We start from the raw sequence: 20,700 nt of genomic DNA on the forward strand, positions 1-20,700 counted from the left end.
ATGGGTCGCTCTCAGGAGCTCAGTGAATTCCAGCGTGGTACCGTGATAGGATGCCACCTGTGCAACAAGTCCAGTCGTGAAATTTCCTCGCTACTAAATATTCCACAGTCAACTGTCAGTGGTATTATAGCAAAGTGGAAGCTATTGGGAACGACAGCAGCTCAGCCACAAAGTGGTAGGCCACGTAAAATGACAGAGCAGGGTCAGCGGATGCTGAGGCGCATAGTCTGCAGAGCCAATCACTACAGACTTCCAAACTTCATGTAGCCTTCAGATTAGCTCAAGAACAGCGTAGAGAGCTTCACGGAATGGGTTTCCATGGCTGAGCAGCTGCATCCAAGCCTTACATCACCAAGTGCAATGCAACGCGTCGAGTGGAGTGGTGTAAAGCGCCGCCACTGGACTCTAGAGCAGTGGAGATGTGTTCTCTGGAGCGACGAATCACGCTTCTCCGTCTGGCAATCCGATGGACGAGTCTGGGTTTGGCGGTTGCCAGGAGAACGGTACTTGTCTGACTGCATTGTGCCAAGTGTAAAGTTTGGTGGAGGGGGGATTATGGTGTGGGGTTGTTTTTCAGGAGTTGGGCTCGGCCCCTTAGTTCCAGTAAAAGGAACTCTTAATGCTTCAGCAGACCAAGAGATTTTGGACAATTTCATGCTCCCAACTTTGTGGGAACAGTTTGGGGATGCCCCTTCCTGTTTCAACATGACTGCGCACCAGTGCACAAAGCAAGGTCCATAAAGACATGGATGAGTGAGTTTGGTGTGGAAGAACTTGACTGGCCTGCACAGAGTCCTGACCTCAACCCGATAGAACACCTTTGGGACGAATTAGAGCAGAGACTGCGAGCCAGGCCTTCTCGTCCAACATCAGTGTCTGACTTCACAAATGCAGTTCTGGAAAAATGGTCAAAAATTTCTGTAAACACACTCCTACACCTTGTGGAAAGCCTTCCCAGAAGAGTTGAAGCTGTTATAGCTGCAAAGGGTCGACATCATATTAAACCCTATGGATTAAGAACGGGATGTCACTCAAGATCATATGCATGTGAGGGCAAACGAGTGAATACTTTTGGCAATATAGTGTATGTTAAAAAAACCAACAGGCTTTCATAGGGTGTCCTCATTTTTTCACATGACTTTATGGCATAGTTGAATTAAGTTCATACAACAAATTTTTTATGTGCTTGAAACCAACCTGGACTGTAACATTTTAAGCTGTCAGTCAAGAGGTGGTCGTGTACATTATCAGTCAGTAAATAGAGACCAAAAGAAACATATCTATGTTTTTATTATTTTAAACCGTGGGGATTTTACAGTAACATTTAGTATAGGATAGTTTCAGTTTGCACCAGAGGGTGGCGACAAAACCCAAGGCCCTTTTTCACAGCCAAAAAAAAAAAGAAAAGCAAATCAAACTGTTTGTTTTTTTTCCTGTTTATTCCACAGCTTGAAAAAAAACAGTTAGTTATAAGTGTCAATTCCACAATATTTTATAAACCGTCTAGCCCCCCTCCACCTTCTGAATCCCTAAATCCCCCCCCAACCCTCTAACCCACCCTACTCACTCTTTCCACCTTACTCACCCTTCCCACCCAACCCTGAATACCCCCCACCCACAGTCTCTGCCTGCCTCCCCCCACTTAAAAGATAAATTAATAAAATAGAATAAAATGAAGTAGTAAAATAAATAAATAAAAGATAAACAAAGATGGACAAAGATGAAAAAAGGGTAAGGACGTCCTCTAATCTGTATTTAAGTTAGGTAGGCGTTTAAAATAGGAGATGGAAGGTTGCCAGATCCAGTCAAATATGTTTGCAGTACCTCTCAGGCTAAATTTAATCTTTTCCGAGTCCAAGAAAAACATGACATCAGTTAGCCATAGAGCGTGTGAGGGTTGGGTGGTGGATTTCCACGCTAGAAGGATCCCTCTCTTAGCTAAGAGGAGGGCAAAGACAACTGCATCAGCTACTTGGGGCTTGGAAAAGAGAGATTCTGCTGGGACCCCAAATAATGTAAGCAATAGGCAGGGGATTATGTTGCATTCGAAGGCATCCGTTAGTGAAGTAAAAACAGCAGACCAGAACCTCTTAAGCTTTGTGCAGGCCCAGAACATGTGGAACAACTGCTCTATCGACCAGTTTGAACTATATCAAATTCAGACGAGGGCAGGAAGATGAATAATTTATCCTTTTAAATGTTTTGGACCACCAGTCCTTGTCCAACTCCCCACTGAGCTCCAATTCCCACCCAGACCTGTTTGTCAAGGGCTGATCAATAAGAGACAAGATGCTGTTATAGATAAGCGAGATTATCCCTCTTGAATTAACGGGCAGAGTAAAAAACTTTTCCCAAGCCAAATCAGGAGGTCGCCCAGGGAATGGAACAAAGAGGGTCTGGGCACAGTGACGAACCTGAAAATATCGAAACATGTTAGTGCATGGAAGTTTAAATCTTGAACACAGTGAAGCAAAGCTAGGGAAGGTATCACCGTTATATAGGTCCCTAAAAGTACGTGTTCCCAGTCCATTCCAGGTGCTAAAGTTATGATCCAGGATGGAGGGTGTGAACAGGTGGTTTCTACCTATGGGACTGAGGGTCGAGGCTGTTCTAAAGTGGAATCGTCTACGAAATTGCACCCAGTTCTTCAGCGCAGCTACAACTAAAGGGTTAGAAGAATGTCGAGAGGGGAACAATGGAAGGGAACAGAATACCGTTACTGATATTTATCTGTTAATTGAGAAGTGGTTCCAGCTCTTTGACATGAATGAAAACTAACAGAGGAAATGGAAAGTATGAAACACTTGTTTTTTGACATTAAAACAAGTCTTTGGAAAATACTTGTAGGCAGAAATGTATGTAATAGCATTTATTTATTCATTAATTTATTAAGTCATTCATTAATTTGACAGAAATTAAAACGCAGCTGCGTAGGGTGACTAGGCCTTTATTTAAACTGGAAGATTTTGCTTTAGTCATTGAGCACAGCCTATTTACTTGGTGACTGATATGAAATGAGTTTGTTTTCCTTTGTGAAATGTTTTGATGGTGACTGTGCTGGTAAATCTCGATGCACTCTCTCCACTTCCCACGCCTCGAGGGATATCTGTGTGTCTGTGTTGTGCTTTTAAACACCTCATATTTAAGGGATGTGAAGATGCGTATATTTGTTCAATTTGAGATGCTAATGTTTCAAACGTTTTCACTATTCAGACACATTATAGATGTTACACGTTTGATCAGATCAAGTTAATACTCAGCAGACATGCAGTTCAGTTTATGTGGAGAAAGTAGACTTTAGTTAATTATGTTATCAGCAGTGGCTGGAGTTCCCTGTTTGTCAGGCTCACCCACAGACCGTCTCCTCCCTCCGCCTCTGCTCACCTTAGAACCAGACATGCTGACAAAGGTCAGCGTGCCTCGATCTGTAGGCTGTGAACAAAAGGTTAATGATGGGATGTGACTTGCCCTGGTAAGCACATGCAATCATGACAGGCCTAGTTAAAGGAGTGGTTTAGTAAAAAATCAAATTTACACAATTTCCCGCGTCCTCAAACTTAGTCGATCACGAAACCCTCCAAAACTGAGTATATAATTCATATATGAAATCAGTGTTGATTTCCTGTTGACTTTTGTGCTCTCTACTGCCTCTTTAACTCTTCCATCCTTCCAATCTTAAATGCAGGGAGTTTATGTCGTCCTAACAAAAGCTGCTCCCAAAGATCTCAATGACATTATGTTCCCCTTCAAAGAAACACTAACGTTCACTCAAACAACTACCTAAACTCAGCTCAGCTTCCTGAGCTATTTCTGAGGAGATCAGATAGAATCTTGCGTAAGTAAGGGAATTTTTAAAAGAAAAAAGTGAGTTTCCAAAAGTTGAGTTTATAAAACATTATTGAAAAATGTAGAGAAAATGAGCCTCTTAACAACCATGCAAGACCTGAAAGCCCACAAAACCACCAGATAAGCATCAGATAAAGCTCCAGGAGACCAAAGTCCATGTTTTCTTTGTAAGTAGGTCAGTCTTGCTATTGTGGGCACAAAATATACATTTATAAAGTATGTCCAGTCAATGCCTAATGAATTGCCAATGTACTTTACATCCATTCTCTAATCTGAAGCAAACATAGCTGAGCTAACAAAACATCCATCTGTTCATTCATTTAGTCAGAGAGAGGAGAAAATCAGGCTCCACTTTTGCTTCAGATCTTAAAGCCCACAGGTGTTTTTGTCCATCCTTCCACTGTGGCAAGACAATGCTATGGGTTTAAAAGGATGTGCAGCTGTCAAGAAGCCCTCACTGAGAAAATATGGGAAATAGAAGAATAAGAGCATTTGCATTAGAGCCCTGAAACTGGACATCTGAGATGTGGAAAAAGGTTTTATGGACTGATGAGTCTGAATTTATAATGGGGATTACTTCGATTATAAGAAGCGGAAAATGCAACCAACTTCTAAGACTGAACTTTGGAGGTGTGAAAATTATCCCTGCAGGTTTCTTTGAAAAACTGAAAGCAAGAGCCCTGAAAAGAATGGCAGCTGTAGTGAAGGCAAAGGATGGACACAGTATTGAAAATAGTGACATTAAATTAATTTTACATCCTGATGCTGATAAATGAATAAATTGTACATAATGGTCATTTTCCTAAATAAACAAAAGGGTGGTCTCTGACTTTTGCCCAGCGCTGTAGGCTTAAATGATATTAGCCACATAGCTCTAATGCAAAAATAACACAGTAAACTTCAGATATCAAACATGTCTTGGCTGAGTCTTGGTTTGGGTCAAGGGGAAAGTTGTTTAAATTAATTTTTTTCTTTCTAATTGAACTATTCTTTTAAGACTTTGTAATGGGTCTTGGACTGTTTACCACTTCTGTTGCTGGAAGTAATAAAAACTCTTCTAGGTACACTGCCTGTAATGTAAGTCTGTAATTTAAGTGTAGGTCCAGTTATATGATATGTAGCATTCTGAAGGCTCTTGGTTTCTTATTGTTGATCAAGGCTAGTATTCGCTGCTCTCAAATGGGGTAACTTGTATATTGAATTCTGCGTAAGTTTCTTATTTCTGTTTCGAATCTCCTGTGCCTAGAGAGTTCCTCAGTGACGTTCACCATAGAGATGTGCAAAGAGGATCTACAGGGCAGAAAAACTGGGATGTTAATGGCCCATCTAGACTTGTTGGACAGGAAATTCAGGCTGGAACCTTTTCCTGAGGACGTTTCTGGTTATTAAGGGGAATGCTGAGAATTGTCTGTAGTCGTTGTGGTGAAAAGCATGCATGCATGATGTTTCAAAACACAGGCACACGTACTACAGCCCTCGCCCAGTCAGTGACAGAAATAACCAGGTCAACAACCACCAACATTTTTGCCACTTAAAACAGAAGAGCAGGCCCAAAGTGGCCCTAAAATAATTATTAAAAATGTAATAAATCAGTATGTAAGTGTGAATCAGTATCTTTATCATACTAAAACAAATTCTCTGCCCGCTAATCTTGACCCTTATGTACAAAATGGACTGCTACATTACAGGAGTAAATTGCGGTTGGACGTTATGGGGAAAAAAAAACGGTACACTCGACGTTTTACTATACACATTATTCAGTTTTTCTAAGGTTTGATAAGGCAAAAAAGAACCAGTAGTGCCACGTTTAAAAAGCACTATCAACAATGTGAGTACGATGATTTATTTATGGTTTCAGGTACTGCACGGCACTTTATCTGGACAGTCCTAATTGTGCTAGATATGGTCAGAACATTGAACAGCATGCAGCTTTTCAGTGTTCTGACCATATCCACGAAATACTTAGAAAAGCATATTGTGATGTAATTATTCCCAGTAAAAATGAATTAGTGACAGGTTTCAGTCAGTGTGGCAGATATTGCCCCTTCAGAATGACGTCCACCCTGACCTCGTCATATTGCACAGCATAATCTGTTAATTCATGTAATTGTGAATTGGGGAAGCACATCATACGTACACATCATGCATACAATCATGCACCTAAATAATAATTAGCTTTGAATTTGGCTGGAAATGCTGAATGAAGGGTTCTTCACTTCATCTGTTAAATGACCAAGTGAACTATTAAAATCATTTTATAGATTTGAATCTCAATGTCATCTCTTTTGGTGCCTGTTCAGAGCCAGTTCTTTTGTCCAGTTTAGAGCCACTGAAATGATTGTTTGCTGAATTGGTTGACGGACAGACAGAGTCTAAACAGTATATCATTTGGTTAATCTGTAGGGTAAATTCAGCTACTGAGACACACTAACATCAGAATAGTCCATCAAAACCATCTGCAAGCCAAGTTACATTAGTTTCATTCAGTTGGTGCTTTTCTACATTTCTGTTAGGACAGATGTTGATATCTGTTTTTCCCTCATGTGCTGCATCTGTTTAATGCTGGCTTTTAGCTTGTGTGGGACAGCTGAATAAAGTGTGCTGCTGCATCCACTTTTAAAGTAGCATTTAACAAACCTACAGCCTTTAAAAGCCTGTACCATGGAGAACGGAAGTCTTTGTTTTTAATAAGAGTTATTGTTAAAATCTTAAAGCATAACTGTCACTCCTCAGTCAATACAGTCCTAAAATGAAACCTAATTTTAGCCTAAATTAGGATAACAGCTAAGTTAGTTATATCTAAATCACAGCCATGCCAGCGTTTTGTTTGAATGATTCCTCTTGCATACTTCATTTTTTGCATTTAACATAATCATTAGGTTCAAATGTTTTGATATAGAGTGTCTGGTGGGTGAAGCAAATCTAATGTAAATATTTGGATGCAGAAAAACAAAAGATTTTTGCGAGCCAGAATTAAGAATAACCTGTAAAGAATTTACATGTACTTTGAGACGCCTACTCCACATGACGCTGCAAAAGGCAGAAATTGGTGCTCTGGCCAACCCAGCAATGTTTTGTTTGAACACATTATCTCAGATTTTTTTAATTTAAACTGACCTTCTGCCTAATGAGCTGTACTACAGAAGCCTGGTGGTGCCTGTTATCTCATGGATCCCTTTGTTTGCTTAGCATTTTTTGTTCAGTTGTCCAAAAATGGAAAATGATGTGACAATCAGATCAAATAATAATCACCATGCATTCCCACATTTATTGTTTGTTTCAAAATCATATTTACACTGTGCTGTACAGAAGAGCTGAACTTTGACCAGTGTCCTTGAGTGTGCAGAATGATCGCACGATAAGTGCGTACAACTTTAGCTCAGTTCGCTTTGGCCTCTGCCGAGTGCAAAGGACCTGTCTTGGTGGTGATATAAAAACTTTAGATAGTACTTCCACTAGTTCTTTTCACTAAATCTCTACAGGTGGTGCAGCAGTCTTTCTGACAATGTGCTTAGTCTATTGTTGCGTATCTTACTGGTAGGCCACTGATAGTTTTCTTTACTCAAGTGCCAGTAAAAGCTCCATGCGCAGATGTCATCTGGCAATTTGCAGAAAGGTCCAAGATCATCACTGCTGTACCAGAAGGCCACACCGGCCATTAAACTGTTGGCACAGGCCGTCCATAGGAGGTTAACTGTAGCGTAAGCCGGCACTGCGAATCCCAGGAGGTCACAGGCTACACTCATCAACAAGTAGGGTGTCCAGTTCAAAATGAAACATAGAGTCAGGCTCACGAAAAGAGGAGGAAGATCCTGCTGATCATGATCCATACGTGGGTCCTCAGCAGTCCCCTCTTTGAGCTTCTGTGGCGTGTTGGAAAAGGCTAGATCACTCCTAGGAGCAAGTAGCCAAGATTTTTTCCTGCTCAGTTTGTTGGCCAGGCGAGCCCAGCGAGGTACCCCTCTGCAGTACAGCAAAAGTATGGCACCTGCCACAATGAACAAGTTCAAATTGAAGTAGCTGACCACTGTAGAATCTTGCACTGGGCACACAAGAGCCTGCATTTCTTCCTTGTACTGAATTGTCAGCAGTTCCGCGTCGGTGTTCATGTAGGAATAGCAGCAAGCCAAGGCCCACATTAATAGCACTACTACGCAGCGGCCAGCTGTCCTACCTGGAGAGTCCCAGTTGACCACCAGGCGTCGATGGGCAGCGTAGTCCAGTGCTCCTGCCAGAAGAACTGGCAAAGGCAGCATAGAGTACACGGTGGAGCTGTGCGACAGACTGAAGCACAGGAACTTGTGGGCTTCAAGGTTCTCCCTGAACCAGCAGATCCAGGAAATGGTGCAGATCATCGACAGGTCAACCAGATACATGGAGATGCTGAGGATGCCGAGAAAGGTCTGGGTAATGCTCCGCAACCAGAAGGACAACACTAGCGTGTTCAAAGCCATTTTGGAGAGAAGGAAGAACAGATACTGCAGAGCCTCATCATGGGGACAGTTGCCATTGTCCTCCATCTCCTGCAGGACTGCCATCATGCTCCCTGGAGCGTGGTGAATCAACATGGTGTTGCAGGTTTCGTTCACTGTGCTAATCCACTCTAGCATATAAAAACACAAACAGAAAAATGGTCAGATACCTAATAGGTTGATAGAACTTCTATGTGCTATCCAAAATGACAAGTGCACGTACACATGCTTTTTGAGTTTATATGTAATGTTGATAATGGTACAATATTGGTACATAGTGTTCTTAGGGGACTGTTTTGCTTTACAGCACCCTGCCAAAAGTAAGGGTCAAAATCTTATCTCAGAACTATTTTAAACAGTGTCTCAGGCATCAGGCAGCATATTCAAAACCATTTCATGTATTAGCATTTTGTGAAGGAGCTTTCAGAGGCATTAAATGCTTCAGACGTCTGGTTCCTATCACCACCACTGTGAACATTTCCTCTGGAATGGAGCATTTCATATCAAGACCAATCTGAATGACTGATGTCAAGGCTAGAAAGCAGCAAACGTTAGTGTACTCGAAAATCTAAGAAAGCTGATAATCTAACAGTTTCACTGTCGGAACAAAACCTTCTCTCCATTTTTGTGGGGTTTTTTTTTCATATTTTGGCATAACCAGATATACAAGGTATTCCTTACTTGTCCCTTGCTGCCAGACAAGTAAGCAGTCTCCAAATCATATAGGATGTATGGATATGAGTTGTGAGACCTTAAAAAACAGGAGAAGTCTAAAACAAATATGTAAAACGTGGAGAGCAAATTATAGATAACATTAAAGCTGCTACTCAGCTCTTACATAAGGAACTGGTTATGTGTACTTTAGATAGCTGGTGCTATGGTCTAATTGTGCTTTTTCTGACCGGTAATGTGTGCAGTTTAAATTGATGATATTATTTATCTTTATAAATTGAGGTCCAGCCCTGTTATTTTGGCCAAGAACACCAGAATGCCCATTATTTCTAGCTTGAGGCTTAAACACTGGACATTCTGCTCTGTACTGTGTGTTGTCAAATGTTCGGCACATGCGGGTCTGTCTGCTTTTGACTGGTCTAATTCATCTGCAAGCAGTAGACGAACTTCATGTGGTTAGGTTAAATTATCCTACTTAAACTGTGTTGATATATAACTTAAATGGCAGCTCTTGCATTTTGAAAATTGTTCTTTTTCAGATTGCTGTTTCAATATAAAAGTGATTTATCTTTCAGCCCTAGTGGGTACTTAGTGTGAATTACGTCTTACACTTTTAATTACAAGACTTCAGACTGGAAAGATGGCCGTCAGTGGACAGACTATTAATGATTTCAGATCTCCTGAATGAAAAGAATCACTCCAGTTGAATGATCTAAGGATTCATAATCCCACATGACACAGTTAAAAACAGAGAAAGGATTCAAATAATTAAAATTTGTGTGCATTTGATAAATGCAAATGGTTTGCTAGGAATTTCTACTCACAGACAAATGAGGGGAGCCATTGAAATCAAGCAGTAAGGTTTTTTCCAGTGTCTGGTACCGTGACTAGACAGTGGATTTCCACTTTGCTTAAAAAAATACCAACCCACCCATAGTTACGAACTGAGCCTGTGCAAGCTGATGCCTCATGTATCTTTAAGTGAAGACAATGGCCTGGTAAATGAAGGCTATTTAATAAAAGTAAAGCACATGAAAATAATAGCCTTTTTACATATCCTTTTTGATCAAAACTTAAAATGTAACACAGTAAAAAATGCCATTTGTTTAGTCGCATGGTTTCAAATGCAGATATTCTTCTTACATAAATAGCAAGCTTATGACATAAACAAGCCTGATCCAGAAAACAAACATATATACGTTAAACATAGTTGATACTACCTCTGCTGTTTCGGTTTTTTTTCCTGTTGTTGTGGTCCAGATATTGAGCTTGGTACCCCATCAATATTGGCCGTGTATTAAGGGCGTCTCATCAGTTCGAGCCGACAGTGAGAGGAGTTGTGAGTGCCGGAGCAGCTAGTTCAACCCTTTATAAACTAGCTCTTCCGGTAACTGCTCTACCCACCCACCTGTAATCTGAAACAAAGCTGCCTCTCACCACACCCCTTATTATTGTGCCCTCCTCTCTGCTCTGAGCACTAAAAACAGGTGAGATCTCGCTGAACGTTGAGGTTTACATTCATGTCAGTTCACTAATCCCCCTTCTTTCATTAAACCGATATCCACTAGAGTATGTGCCTTGAAACCGCTCTTCTTATGTTTTTTAGTTTATTTTATTATTTTTGCTCGTAGTGCAGAGAACTTCATTTGAAATTGAAGTTTCTAAGCTTTCAATTCATGCATTTGTGTTCAAAAGTAACAGAGGAAATATTTTAATATGATTTGCTTGGTTTTAACAAAAAAAGACTCACTTTACATTTTTGCCAGGTTTTTGTCAAAACAAATGAGGAACAGAGTTGGAAGTGCAGAGCTGTTGGTACAGAATGCAAATTGAATGCAAATGACAATGCTACTAATTTTTAAAATACATTATTACATACATTAGTAGAAAAATAAGTTGAAAATGTCAAATTTATTCAAATTGGAAAAGGTAGTGTTCCTATTTCAGGAGGAAAAAAACATGCTAATATAAATTAAAAGGCACAGTGTTTTGGTCTTAAATGTGAAATCAGCATTAAGCTTGTGAAGATCGGATGACAATAGCAGATCATTCACTTACATCCTTTGAAGTCCTTCATCAAAGTTTTGACTGAGTGTGCGATTATCAGACTAATCTGCACGGAAAAGGAGTTACAAAATGTTGCACATACCATGCAGTTACACAACTTGTATAGTGTCACTTCAGTGTTTCCATTGCTTTCCATCTTCAGTTTATTAGAGCATACAAAGTTATATGAATACAATATTTGAAACAAAAGCTGTACTTTGCATTGTCACAATCTAATGCTCTCATCACAAGCTAATCTTAGCCCCTAACCAACACACTAGCCACAAGCTGACATACTAATCCTGATACAGTGTGATACAGTGCAATACAATTTGCTGCAGTGCAATTCAGCTCAATACAGCGTGTATTATTACATCCTGAAATATTACCGAGATTGAATGCATAGCAAAACAACACTATAACCGTAGATGTTTAGGTATGAAAAGAGGCAGAACCAAAACAGGCACGTTTATAACAGTGCTTTATTATATTTGATTTCAGTGTTGATCAGCTTACTTAACTGTTCACAGGGTTAGGGTTTGGTAAAGTTGACATTAGGTGTTTGACAAGCCATATAAAAGATGACGGATATGTTTGACCTTCGTTTGTTGAAAGAAGTGTAATATAATAATAATAGCCTTTTTATTTACTATCCAAAAACTATGAATACCTGTCTGTTAGAGCAAGATATTAAACTTTATTTTAAGAACACGTATTGGGGGTTTTTAAGGCCTATGTTGATTTTACATTTTATTCATTGTTCATTAATCCCGATTCATTATAAACTATATTAGTATGTATTTGGAGAACCTTATGTGAAAATCACTAATAATTGCATTATATTCGTGTGTGTGTGTGTGTGTGTGTGTGTGTGTGTGTGTGTGTTTAATAAATCACTTATATCTATGTTTAATAAATCACTTATACTTCAAGATTAGTTCAGTATTATAGAGTTGTAGTCATCACCAAACAGAGGCTCATTAGAAATATAGTTTTATAATGTAATATTTCTAGATTTCTACAGAATTAGCAATAGTCGAGCAGCCAAGACAGGGTTGTTTGCTGTCTGAAGTTTGCTTCTTTAATTTTCTTCTGACTCTGCAAAGCTAATGTGGCTAACAAGCACTAAAAGCTTCTAGAAACCCTGTTACCATTGTGCAAACTGCATGCTGAAATCATGTCACACTTGACTCAAACCACAGTAAGAAATCTAAACTTATTGAAGGATCTAAAATAGATTCTAGACTGCTTATGTGGCTTCTGACGATGTACAAAATGGATGAGGAATTTCTTTTGGTCCACGTGTCAGTATATAGTCTAATAAAAACATAGATAAAATATCTAAAACACACAACATAATTTACTCATTACTTAAAAGATATGATTAGAGAACAGACTGCTGCACATTTTAATGCACAATTACTGGTGCAGAATGTTTTGCAGAATCATTTGCAGAGTTTAACATATTGGAAAAAAAATAATAAAACAAAATATGGCCTGTGCAATATATATTTAAGGTCTTATTTATTTTCAATATTAAAACTATATAATATATTTTTAAATCAAAGCTAAGCAAAGCTAAAGACTGGGTTTGGATACATTTCACAGGTTTTTGTTTGTCTGTTAAATCATCTGTGCATTATCTGCGATATTTGTGTCAATGCCTGTAAAAACAGTAATACAGTCGGTCAGTACAAACGGTCATGAATATAAGCCAGTATTTTCAGCCAACTAATGTGTCAGTCAGACCCTAACACAGGTCAAACACATGCGTTATCTATAAAAAGGAAAAAAAAAATTTGTCCATTTTTTATAGATAACAGTTTAATGTCAAAAACCAGATAAGCAGGACTATTTGAGATTACTTAACAGCTTGGCACAGTTTGTTAAGTGTGTGACTTTTTAGGCATACGGTTCACACACTGCTCATTGCAGGCTTTAAATTTCCATTATTTGTTAGCTACATTAGCTTTATGACTCCAGTACAAAACTAAGGAAGCTTCAGACACCAAACATATCTTGGCTGATTGATTGCATTTGCGGTAAGGTGAACATTGCTTAAATTAGGCTCTTGATCAAACTATTTTAACCTCAGTTCATAAATTAATAACTGTATTTAGTAGGATATTGTTGCATTAACATTAGCATGCTGTCTCTCTCCCAAAAACAATTATCTCCATTTATTAAATATTATTTTCCAACATTAATTGAGCTCAGCAGCTGTCCTTTGCATTGTGTGAAAATTTAAAAATAGGCCAGGGGTGCCCCACTCTGCTTCTAGTGGAATCGGGTGTGTTTGAGCAGGAAAATCACAGTATGTTGGACACCAGCCCTCTAGAACCAGAATTGGTTACTTAACCTCAGACCTAATCTCCTGATTAGGCACTCAGGCATGTAACTTAAAGGTCATGAGAACATAAGGCTTGTTGACAGATGACCAGTGTCCTAGCAGTGATAGACAGCATGAGATACATACCTTCAACATGACAATAATAACAACAAAAGGTGGGGCAAGAAGAATGACAGGCATGGCTACAATGAGCCTCACCAGGAAGTCAACCCTGAGCTGAAAAACCAGCTATGCTGCTTTAGTCATTTACCTGTTTAGCTGCTCTTCCTCTGCATGGTACCTCCTCGACTGGACTCTATTCACTTTTTTTTGGTCTTCCACTAAGCAAATCTGGTACCTGGTGCCACTACTTGTTCTAGGTGAATAAGTACCAGGGCTGTTGCTATCAGTTATATTAATAATTGAATAATCTACCAATTGTTTTTTTTACAATGAATTGAGTAAAAAAGGTCAAACAACACAAATGGGCCTAATGGAAGGTTTACAAGCTGTGTGAAACCTTTCAAGATTCCAAAATACTTCAGAATTTTTACAGCACATATATAGACACTTTATTTACAATCCAAAATGAGTTTTTACATATGTTGTGTCAATGAAGGTATAATAGTCATAAATCTGAAAATCTGATTTTCTTTGGGAACCACTTTGCCTTAAAACTTACACACTTTTTAAATGTACGCTGCATAAAGGTAATAAGCCAATAAACTAGGAAATTCACAAGCTTTAAAAAGACTTCATTAAGGATATAAACAAAAAATACCCCAAAATGCATATAGAGTATGCAGAGGTTTGGACTACCTGGTCAAATTACATGTTTTGTTGATTTTCCACGTTAAAATAAGTTATGATGTCCTCTACAGAGACCACACTTCAGCACACTTTTATGCTTTTTTACATTTTTTTTTTTATTTGCTGCATTATTAAGTCATTAAGATGTAAACAAAGTCATTTAGAGTGGTATGATGAGAAATGCTCCGTTTTAGAGAAACTTTAAGTCAGAATTGTTCACAGTGTTGGTGATAGGAAGCAGACGTCTGAAATCTTTATTGCCTCTTAAAGCTTCCTCACAGAAAGTTATTAGATGCTGCTTGATGCCTGAGACATTAATTACGATGTATGGTACATTCATGGTGGACGAGTACATGCAGGAAGTTTTGAGGCAAAGAATCCCCCAAAGAATACCTTTTTGTCCAGATTTATGATTTTTGGCATGTAAAACTCAGCAGACGTGTGTAGGTTCACTGGTGGTTTTGGATAGTAAATAAAATGGCTATATTTGTGCTGCAGACCTTGTGAACTCTGGCTCCTATCACCACCACTGTAAAGAAATCCGAATCAGGAAGTTTCTCTACAGTGAAACGTTTCACCTCAGACAACTCTGAATGGCTCTGATGTTAACGCTCATAGAAAACCAGTTTGACTGGGGGTGTTCACACTTTTGCATTTGACTGTAAATGTGTGTTCATGAGGCTCTGTTTTTTGTTGTAAGAGAGCGCAGTAGGTGAATTAACAGTACAGATCGATGTGCAAATCGACAACTTGTCATTGCGATTTAGAAGGTATAATTTTATATTATTTTTAATTGTATAATTTTCATGGCCCCAAGAGGTACAGCAGTCTTTACCAATGACAACAACTTCTGCCTTTCGCTGCTCTTAACAGATCTAACACGATTTAAGATGATTCCGTAGATACCTGGGCTGTTGCTGTAGTGGTGCCATTACTATGGCCAGAGTGTATACAGTTTACCAGTTAATTTACCTTAAGTTCAGCTTTTATGCTTGACTTGCTTTAAGGAAAACTGGTCTGCATTTGTCTATATATGTAGTTATCTTCAAAACCTCAGTGTAAGTAAATATCTCTATGATGGCTCATAGCAAAGCTGCTTGTTTTTTCTTTATGCCACACTGAAGTCTCACCTGTTTTAAAGAAGAAAAAAATATAAAGAAGTCAAAAAGAAGTTTCTGACATGCTTTAAATGTCAGTATATAAGCTGCACGAAAGTTATCAAGGCAGGTGATAAAGTTTAACACAAAAGGGTCAATTTCAATTGTTTTTCTTCTATTATAGATATGGTTTGGCAACAGCAACATAAGTGTAAAATATAAATAAATTAATGAGTATTAAATCATATGAAATGACAGCTCAAATTAAAATGATGAATGCAAAAAAAACAAGAGTTAGAAATTTAATTAAAGCTCACTAAAGAGCCTAGTTTCTTTCTATGAATTTTAGTATCATTTTATATTTCTTTATTTAGTTATAGAACATTTTGTGACATTCACTAAGAAATATCTGACACAGCTGGCAAGCCTGTCAACAGAGTCTTGATTTTCAGAAGGAATGGAAATGTGGATTTGGATGTCATCCACATAGCTATGAAAATTGATGTCAGGCTTCCTGATGCCTTCACCACAAGGAAAGAGAAAAAGAAGAAGAAGGCCCTAAAATTGAACTCTGGGGAACTCCCCAAGAAATTCTATTAGATAAAAAAAATGACAATAAAAGTAAATCTTTGTACATTTAAACTGCATGATTAGCACATATTTATGGTTATATGACAAAAGGTTAAAAAAAATCCATGATATTAGTGAGTATCCCATGATACAGGGTGTCCCAAAAACATTGACGTCTTTTCATAGTCTAATAGCCAATTCTCCCTCAAATGATCTCAAATTTTAATAAAATGTTTAATTTTTAATGTTTTTTTTCAGGTTAAAGAATGGCGTTCACTAGAAATGAAAAGCCATTTTGTGTGTTAGAATATGCTCGAACACAGTCAAACAAGAGTGTGCAGCGTGCATTTTCGAGAAAATTCAATAAAAATGCACCAACTGGAAAGCAGATTTGGACATGGCACAAAAAATTCAAAGAGGAAGGCTGTCTGTGCAGGGCAGAGGGATCTGGAGGACCACCAGTATCGGAAGATATCTTCAATCAGGATCGAGAAACACTTGTGCGAAGCCCCAGAAAGTATGTAAGAAGAGCATCTCTTGAAACCCAGATTCCTCGTACGACGCTTTGGCGTGTCGTAAGGAAACGCTTGCGAATGATTCAGTATGCGAATGCACATATTGAACATTTGTGAAGCTTTGTGAAATCAGTTATAAAATCTACATCCCTCTGAATTTCTTGTTCGAATTTTGATAAATAAATCTTGTTCAACATGAAGCCTACTTAATTTCGTTTGCCTAGGTAGTTCCTCAGATATTCACATCTCAAATGATGTCAGTTTTTTTGGGACACCCTGTATATTCTATGTTATCAGAACAGCTTTTGTGTGTCTCTGTTTGTTCTTTTTCTTTTTGGTAATACAATATTCATTTGACTCTATTGCTGTGGGGAATTGCACATTTGTGTTTATTCAAGAAAAAGCTGTGTGTTCTCTTGTGAAGATTGCTTGATTTTTTACTATAGAATTTCTCTAAATGAGCAACATTGCCAGTTAAACTTGTCTGTGAGTGACAGCTCAGGTTGCTGTATATTATTTCTGAACGCCAGTGTTTTGCATAAATGAAAGAGAATTTTCCTTGTCCTACCAGTTTTTACCTTTCAGTTCTGTGTTACGTGTGCTGAACATGACATGTGTACATGATATAAGACATCGCATCCATGAAAAAGGGAGCACAGACGTATAAATTTAAATTCCTGTTAAGCTGCCGTTGAATCTTATTGTTTTTCATTTTGGTTGTCATGGATCATTCGTTTGTTTATATTAGAGGCGACTCTATCAGGAGCTGTAGATCAACCAGACTTGAGGAGCTGACAGACTTATCGACTTTTGTTATCTGTCTCATGTTCTATTTTAGTTAACCAGCGTGCATGTTCATTCTGTTACCTAGTATCGGTGTTAAAAAGAAATTCCATCAATTTCCAAAATTTCAGCATAATTAAACTATAAAGCTGTAGAATCGTAGTGGTTTCATGTGAAATGCCCTGTTGTAGAAAAACTTATCAGGTCAGAATTGTTCACAGTGGTGGTGATAGGAACCAGACTTTGGACAAATTTAATGGCTCCAAAAGCTCCCTCCCAGACAGCACATACACAAATTGGCTATGAATACACTGCCTGAAGCCTGAAATATTGTTTTATGATCGTTTTGATATAAGCTCTTGGTATAAGAATATATTTTGTAGAATATGTTTACTTTGGAGAGGCACATGTGAAGTGTTGTGAGGCAAAATAGTCCCTAAAGAATTTTTTTTCCAGATTTAGCCTTATTTTACCACCATCAGTATTACAAATAAAAACTCAGAAGATGTGTTTTGAAGTAGTTTTGGAAAGTAGTAAAATGTCTGTTTGTGTTGCAGACATGACTTCTGGCTCCTTTCACCACCACTGTAAAGAAAATCCAAGTCAATAAGTTTCTCTACAAAAAACATTTCACATCAAACCACTGTGGAAGACTTTGCTTACATCTCAACATTTGAATTATGGAGACGTATTTAAAAATTCCCCTTCAGTAGAGAAAGGTGACACATCATATGGCTTACCTGCTCAAGTCCATGTGTAGTTTAATCTTGTTAAAGATGGCCCAGTCAGTTCTTCAGCAGATCATCATCTCTTTTTAAAATCCAAAACTTGCTCGGTGTTGTCTCTTTACAGTGTGTACAGTCAAGCTGTAGCATGCTCTTACAAGTGAGATGGGTGACTCCATTGATGCTTCCAGACAATCAAGGCCTTTTAGAGGGGCTGGGCCGGGTCACCCCCTCCTTGGCCCACGCAGGCCGGTGACAACTCGGGACTTGTACGCCTTTTTTCTCCTCAGCTCGACCCTGTGGGCAGATGTGTAGGCTGAAGTCAACATACAGTTACCTACAGTGGCAGCACAATTGACAAAGGTTTCAGTTCTCACTGAAAGTGCGTTCTTGTGTTGAACGTACTTGATTAGAGAGAAAGAAGTCTTGACAGGGTCAAAAAATCTAGACTTCAACATTTTTTAAACAATTTCTGAGCTCAAAACATGCACAATGCCTTTGTCATATTTATTTGAAGAAGGCTTCCAATAAAAGACTGTCCTTATGATGCTTAAAATGAATGACAAGAAACATAATAATACAACCCCAATTCCAAAAAGTTTGGATGCTGTGTAAAATGTAAATAAATGTAAATAAAAACTCATAGACCCATATTTTATTCACAATAGAACATAGAACACATACCAGATGTTGAAAGTGAGACATGGTATGAAAAACCTTTACTCATTTAAAACTTGATGGCAGCAACGCATCTTAAAGTTGGGACAGGGCCGTGTCTACCATTTTGTAGCCTCCCCTCTTCTTTTAACAACAGTCAGTAAACATCGGGGAAGTGCTGGAGTTTTGGGAGAGGAATGCTGACCCATTCTTGTTTGATGTAGGATTTTAGCTGCTCAACAGTTCTGGGTCTTCTTTGCTGGATTTTTTGTTTCATGATGCGCCAAATGTTTTCTATTGGTGAAAGGTTTGGACTGCAGGCAGGCCAGTTCAGCACCCGGACTCTTCTTCTGCGAAGCCATGCTGTTGTGGTGGATGCTAGTGTAGTTTAGCATTGTCTTGCTGAAATATGCAAGGCCTTCCCTGAAAACAACGTTGTCTGGGTGGCAGCATATGTTTATTTTGTTTAGCATTAATGGTGCCTTCACAGACGTGCAAGACACCTATGCTATGTGCACTAATGCTCCCCCATACCATCATAGATGCTGGCTTTTGAACTGTGTATTAATAACAAGCTGGGAGGTGTTTATTATTTCTAAAAAGAATTTCAGATTTTAAATCATTGGACCACAGGACACTTTTCCACTTTGCCTCAGTCTGTCTTAAATGAGCTTTGGCCCAGAGAAGTTGGCAGCGTTTCTGGATCCTGTTTATATATGGTTTCTTCTTTGCATGATACAGCTTTAACTATGTATTTGTGGATTGCACAGTGAACTGTGTTTGCAGACAGTGATTTCTGGAAGTGTTCCTGAGCCCATGCAGTGATTTTCAGTACAGAATCATGCCTGTTTTCAGTGCAGTTCTGCCTGAGGGCCTGAAGATCACGAGCATCCAATATTGACTGTCAGCTTTGTCTCTTGCGTACAGGGATTTCTCCAGATTCTCTGAATCTTTTGATGATGTTATGTACTGTAGATGGTGGAATATCCAAAGTCTTTGCAATTGTACGTTGAGGATCATTTTTCTGGAATTGTTTCACAATTTTTAAGATGCAGTTTTTTTGCAGATTGGTGAACCTCTGCTTCTGAGAGACTCTGCCTCTCTAAAATGCTCTTTTTATACTCAGTCATGTGAGTTAGTTGCAAATTGCTCCTCCAGCTGTTTTTTATTAGTACCACTTACTTTTCCAGCCTTGTGGTGCCTAATAAAAGGAAAAGGGGAAAAAATGAATAAAAATAAAATAATATGGCAAAAAACTATAAAAAGAATTATTTGAGACTGCTGGAAGTTTCTGTTCCCTCCAAACTTACTGTTTCCTTGTTATCCCGCTGAGAAATACAAACAGTGTCTCAGGCCCTTTGGCTCATCAGATGATATCATAACCAGTTCAGGACAAGATAATATGTGCTTCCTTATGTACCATACTGGCACCTGTGAAAGGTAGATGAGCCTTTAGGGTTGCTATGAAAAAAAACAGTGCTCATATGGAGGACAAAGAGGCACAGAAGTGCCATTTAGACCAGAAAAATACAAAAACTAAATCTCATATGCATTAAAGTCACTTTTTCTGTGAATCAGCAGTTTTTGCCTCAGTGTTTGTTTGTTTGTATACATGTCAAAACTGTGGCAAAAACTACAGAATCACAGAGAAAGTGAGTCTTCAGAACATATAACTTCACAGTAGAAGGAATAAACATTTGTAACTTTAAATTTAAGTTAGTGTAACAAGATTTTGTCATTTGGAAGTTATTTTGGATAATTTCTGTTGGTCCATTTATCATTACATTTTGACCCAGTAAAATGCTGGTGTTTTCAAATTATGACAAAACTGAGGAGTATCATTTGTAAGGCTATATGACACACAAGCCTTTTATGACAGCTGACATATACCTACCTTAACATTTCTAAAGGCTTATTCCAACATGTATCAGTTGTCATAAAGGCTGCCTTGGACAATCTCACCACCAAAAATCTTAGGACAACTGATACTTGTTGAAATAAGTCATCATTAATGTTTGTTTAGGTGTAGTCAAGTTGTTGTAAAAGGCTTATACAAATGTAATGGAGCCCTATAAACATTGCCCTAAATTGATACCTAATGTTTTGTTCCAACAGTGACTATATATGCAGGAATCTTTGAAAGTATATGTATACTGTTTATTGTATATATGTGTATTG

At 38.4% G+C, this 20,700-nt stretch overlaps 2 protein-coding genes across 3 annotated transcripts in view; one reads left to right on the top strand and one right to left on the bottom strand.

The window, feature by feature from the left end:
• ppih (peptidylprolyl isomerase H (cyclophilin H)) overlaps nucleotides 1–20,700 on the top strand; it is a 39,240-nt gene that overhangs the window by 4,190 nt on the left and 14,350 nt on the right. The gene's annotated exons all lie outside the window — the stretch shown is intronic.
• si:dkeyp-100a1.6 (probable G-protein coupled receptor 160) lies at nucleotides 7,077–10,344 on the bottom strand. Its single transcript, XM_036578983.1, has 2 exons — nucleotides 10,211–10,344; nucleotides 7,077–8,449 (listed from the first exon to the last, which is right to left on the bottom strand). The coding sequence occupies exons 1-2, from the start codon at nucleotides 10,269–10,271 to the stop codon at nucleotides 7,323–7,325; spliced, it is 1,188 nt and encodes a 395-aa protein (XP_036434876.1). The 5' UTR covers nucleotides 10,272–10,344; the 3' UTR covers nucleotides 7,077–7,322.

This window comes from Colossoma macropomum, unplaced genomic scaffold, assembly GCF_904425465.1.
Source record: "Colossoma macropomum unplaced genomic scaffold, Colossoma_macropomum, whole genome shotgun sequence".
Lineage (NCBI taxonomy): Eukaryota > Metazoa > Chordata > Actinopteri > Characiformes > Serrasalmidae > Colossoma > Colossoma macropomum.

Coding starts and splice junctions, on each gene's coding strand:
- si:dkeyp-100a1.6 (XM_036578983.1), bottom strand. CDS start 10,271: ATGGGGTACCAAGCTCAATATCTGGACCACAACAACAGGAAAAAAAAC. Junction 8,450..10,210: donor AAAAAACCGAAACAGCAGAG/GTAGTATCAACT, acceptor TTTATATGCTAG/AGTGGATTAGCACAGTGAAC.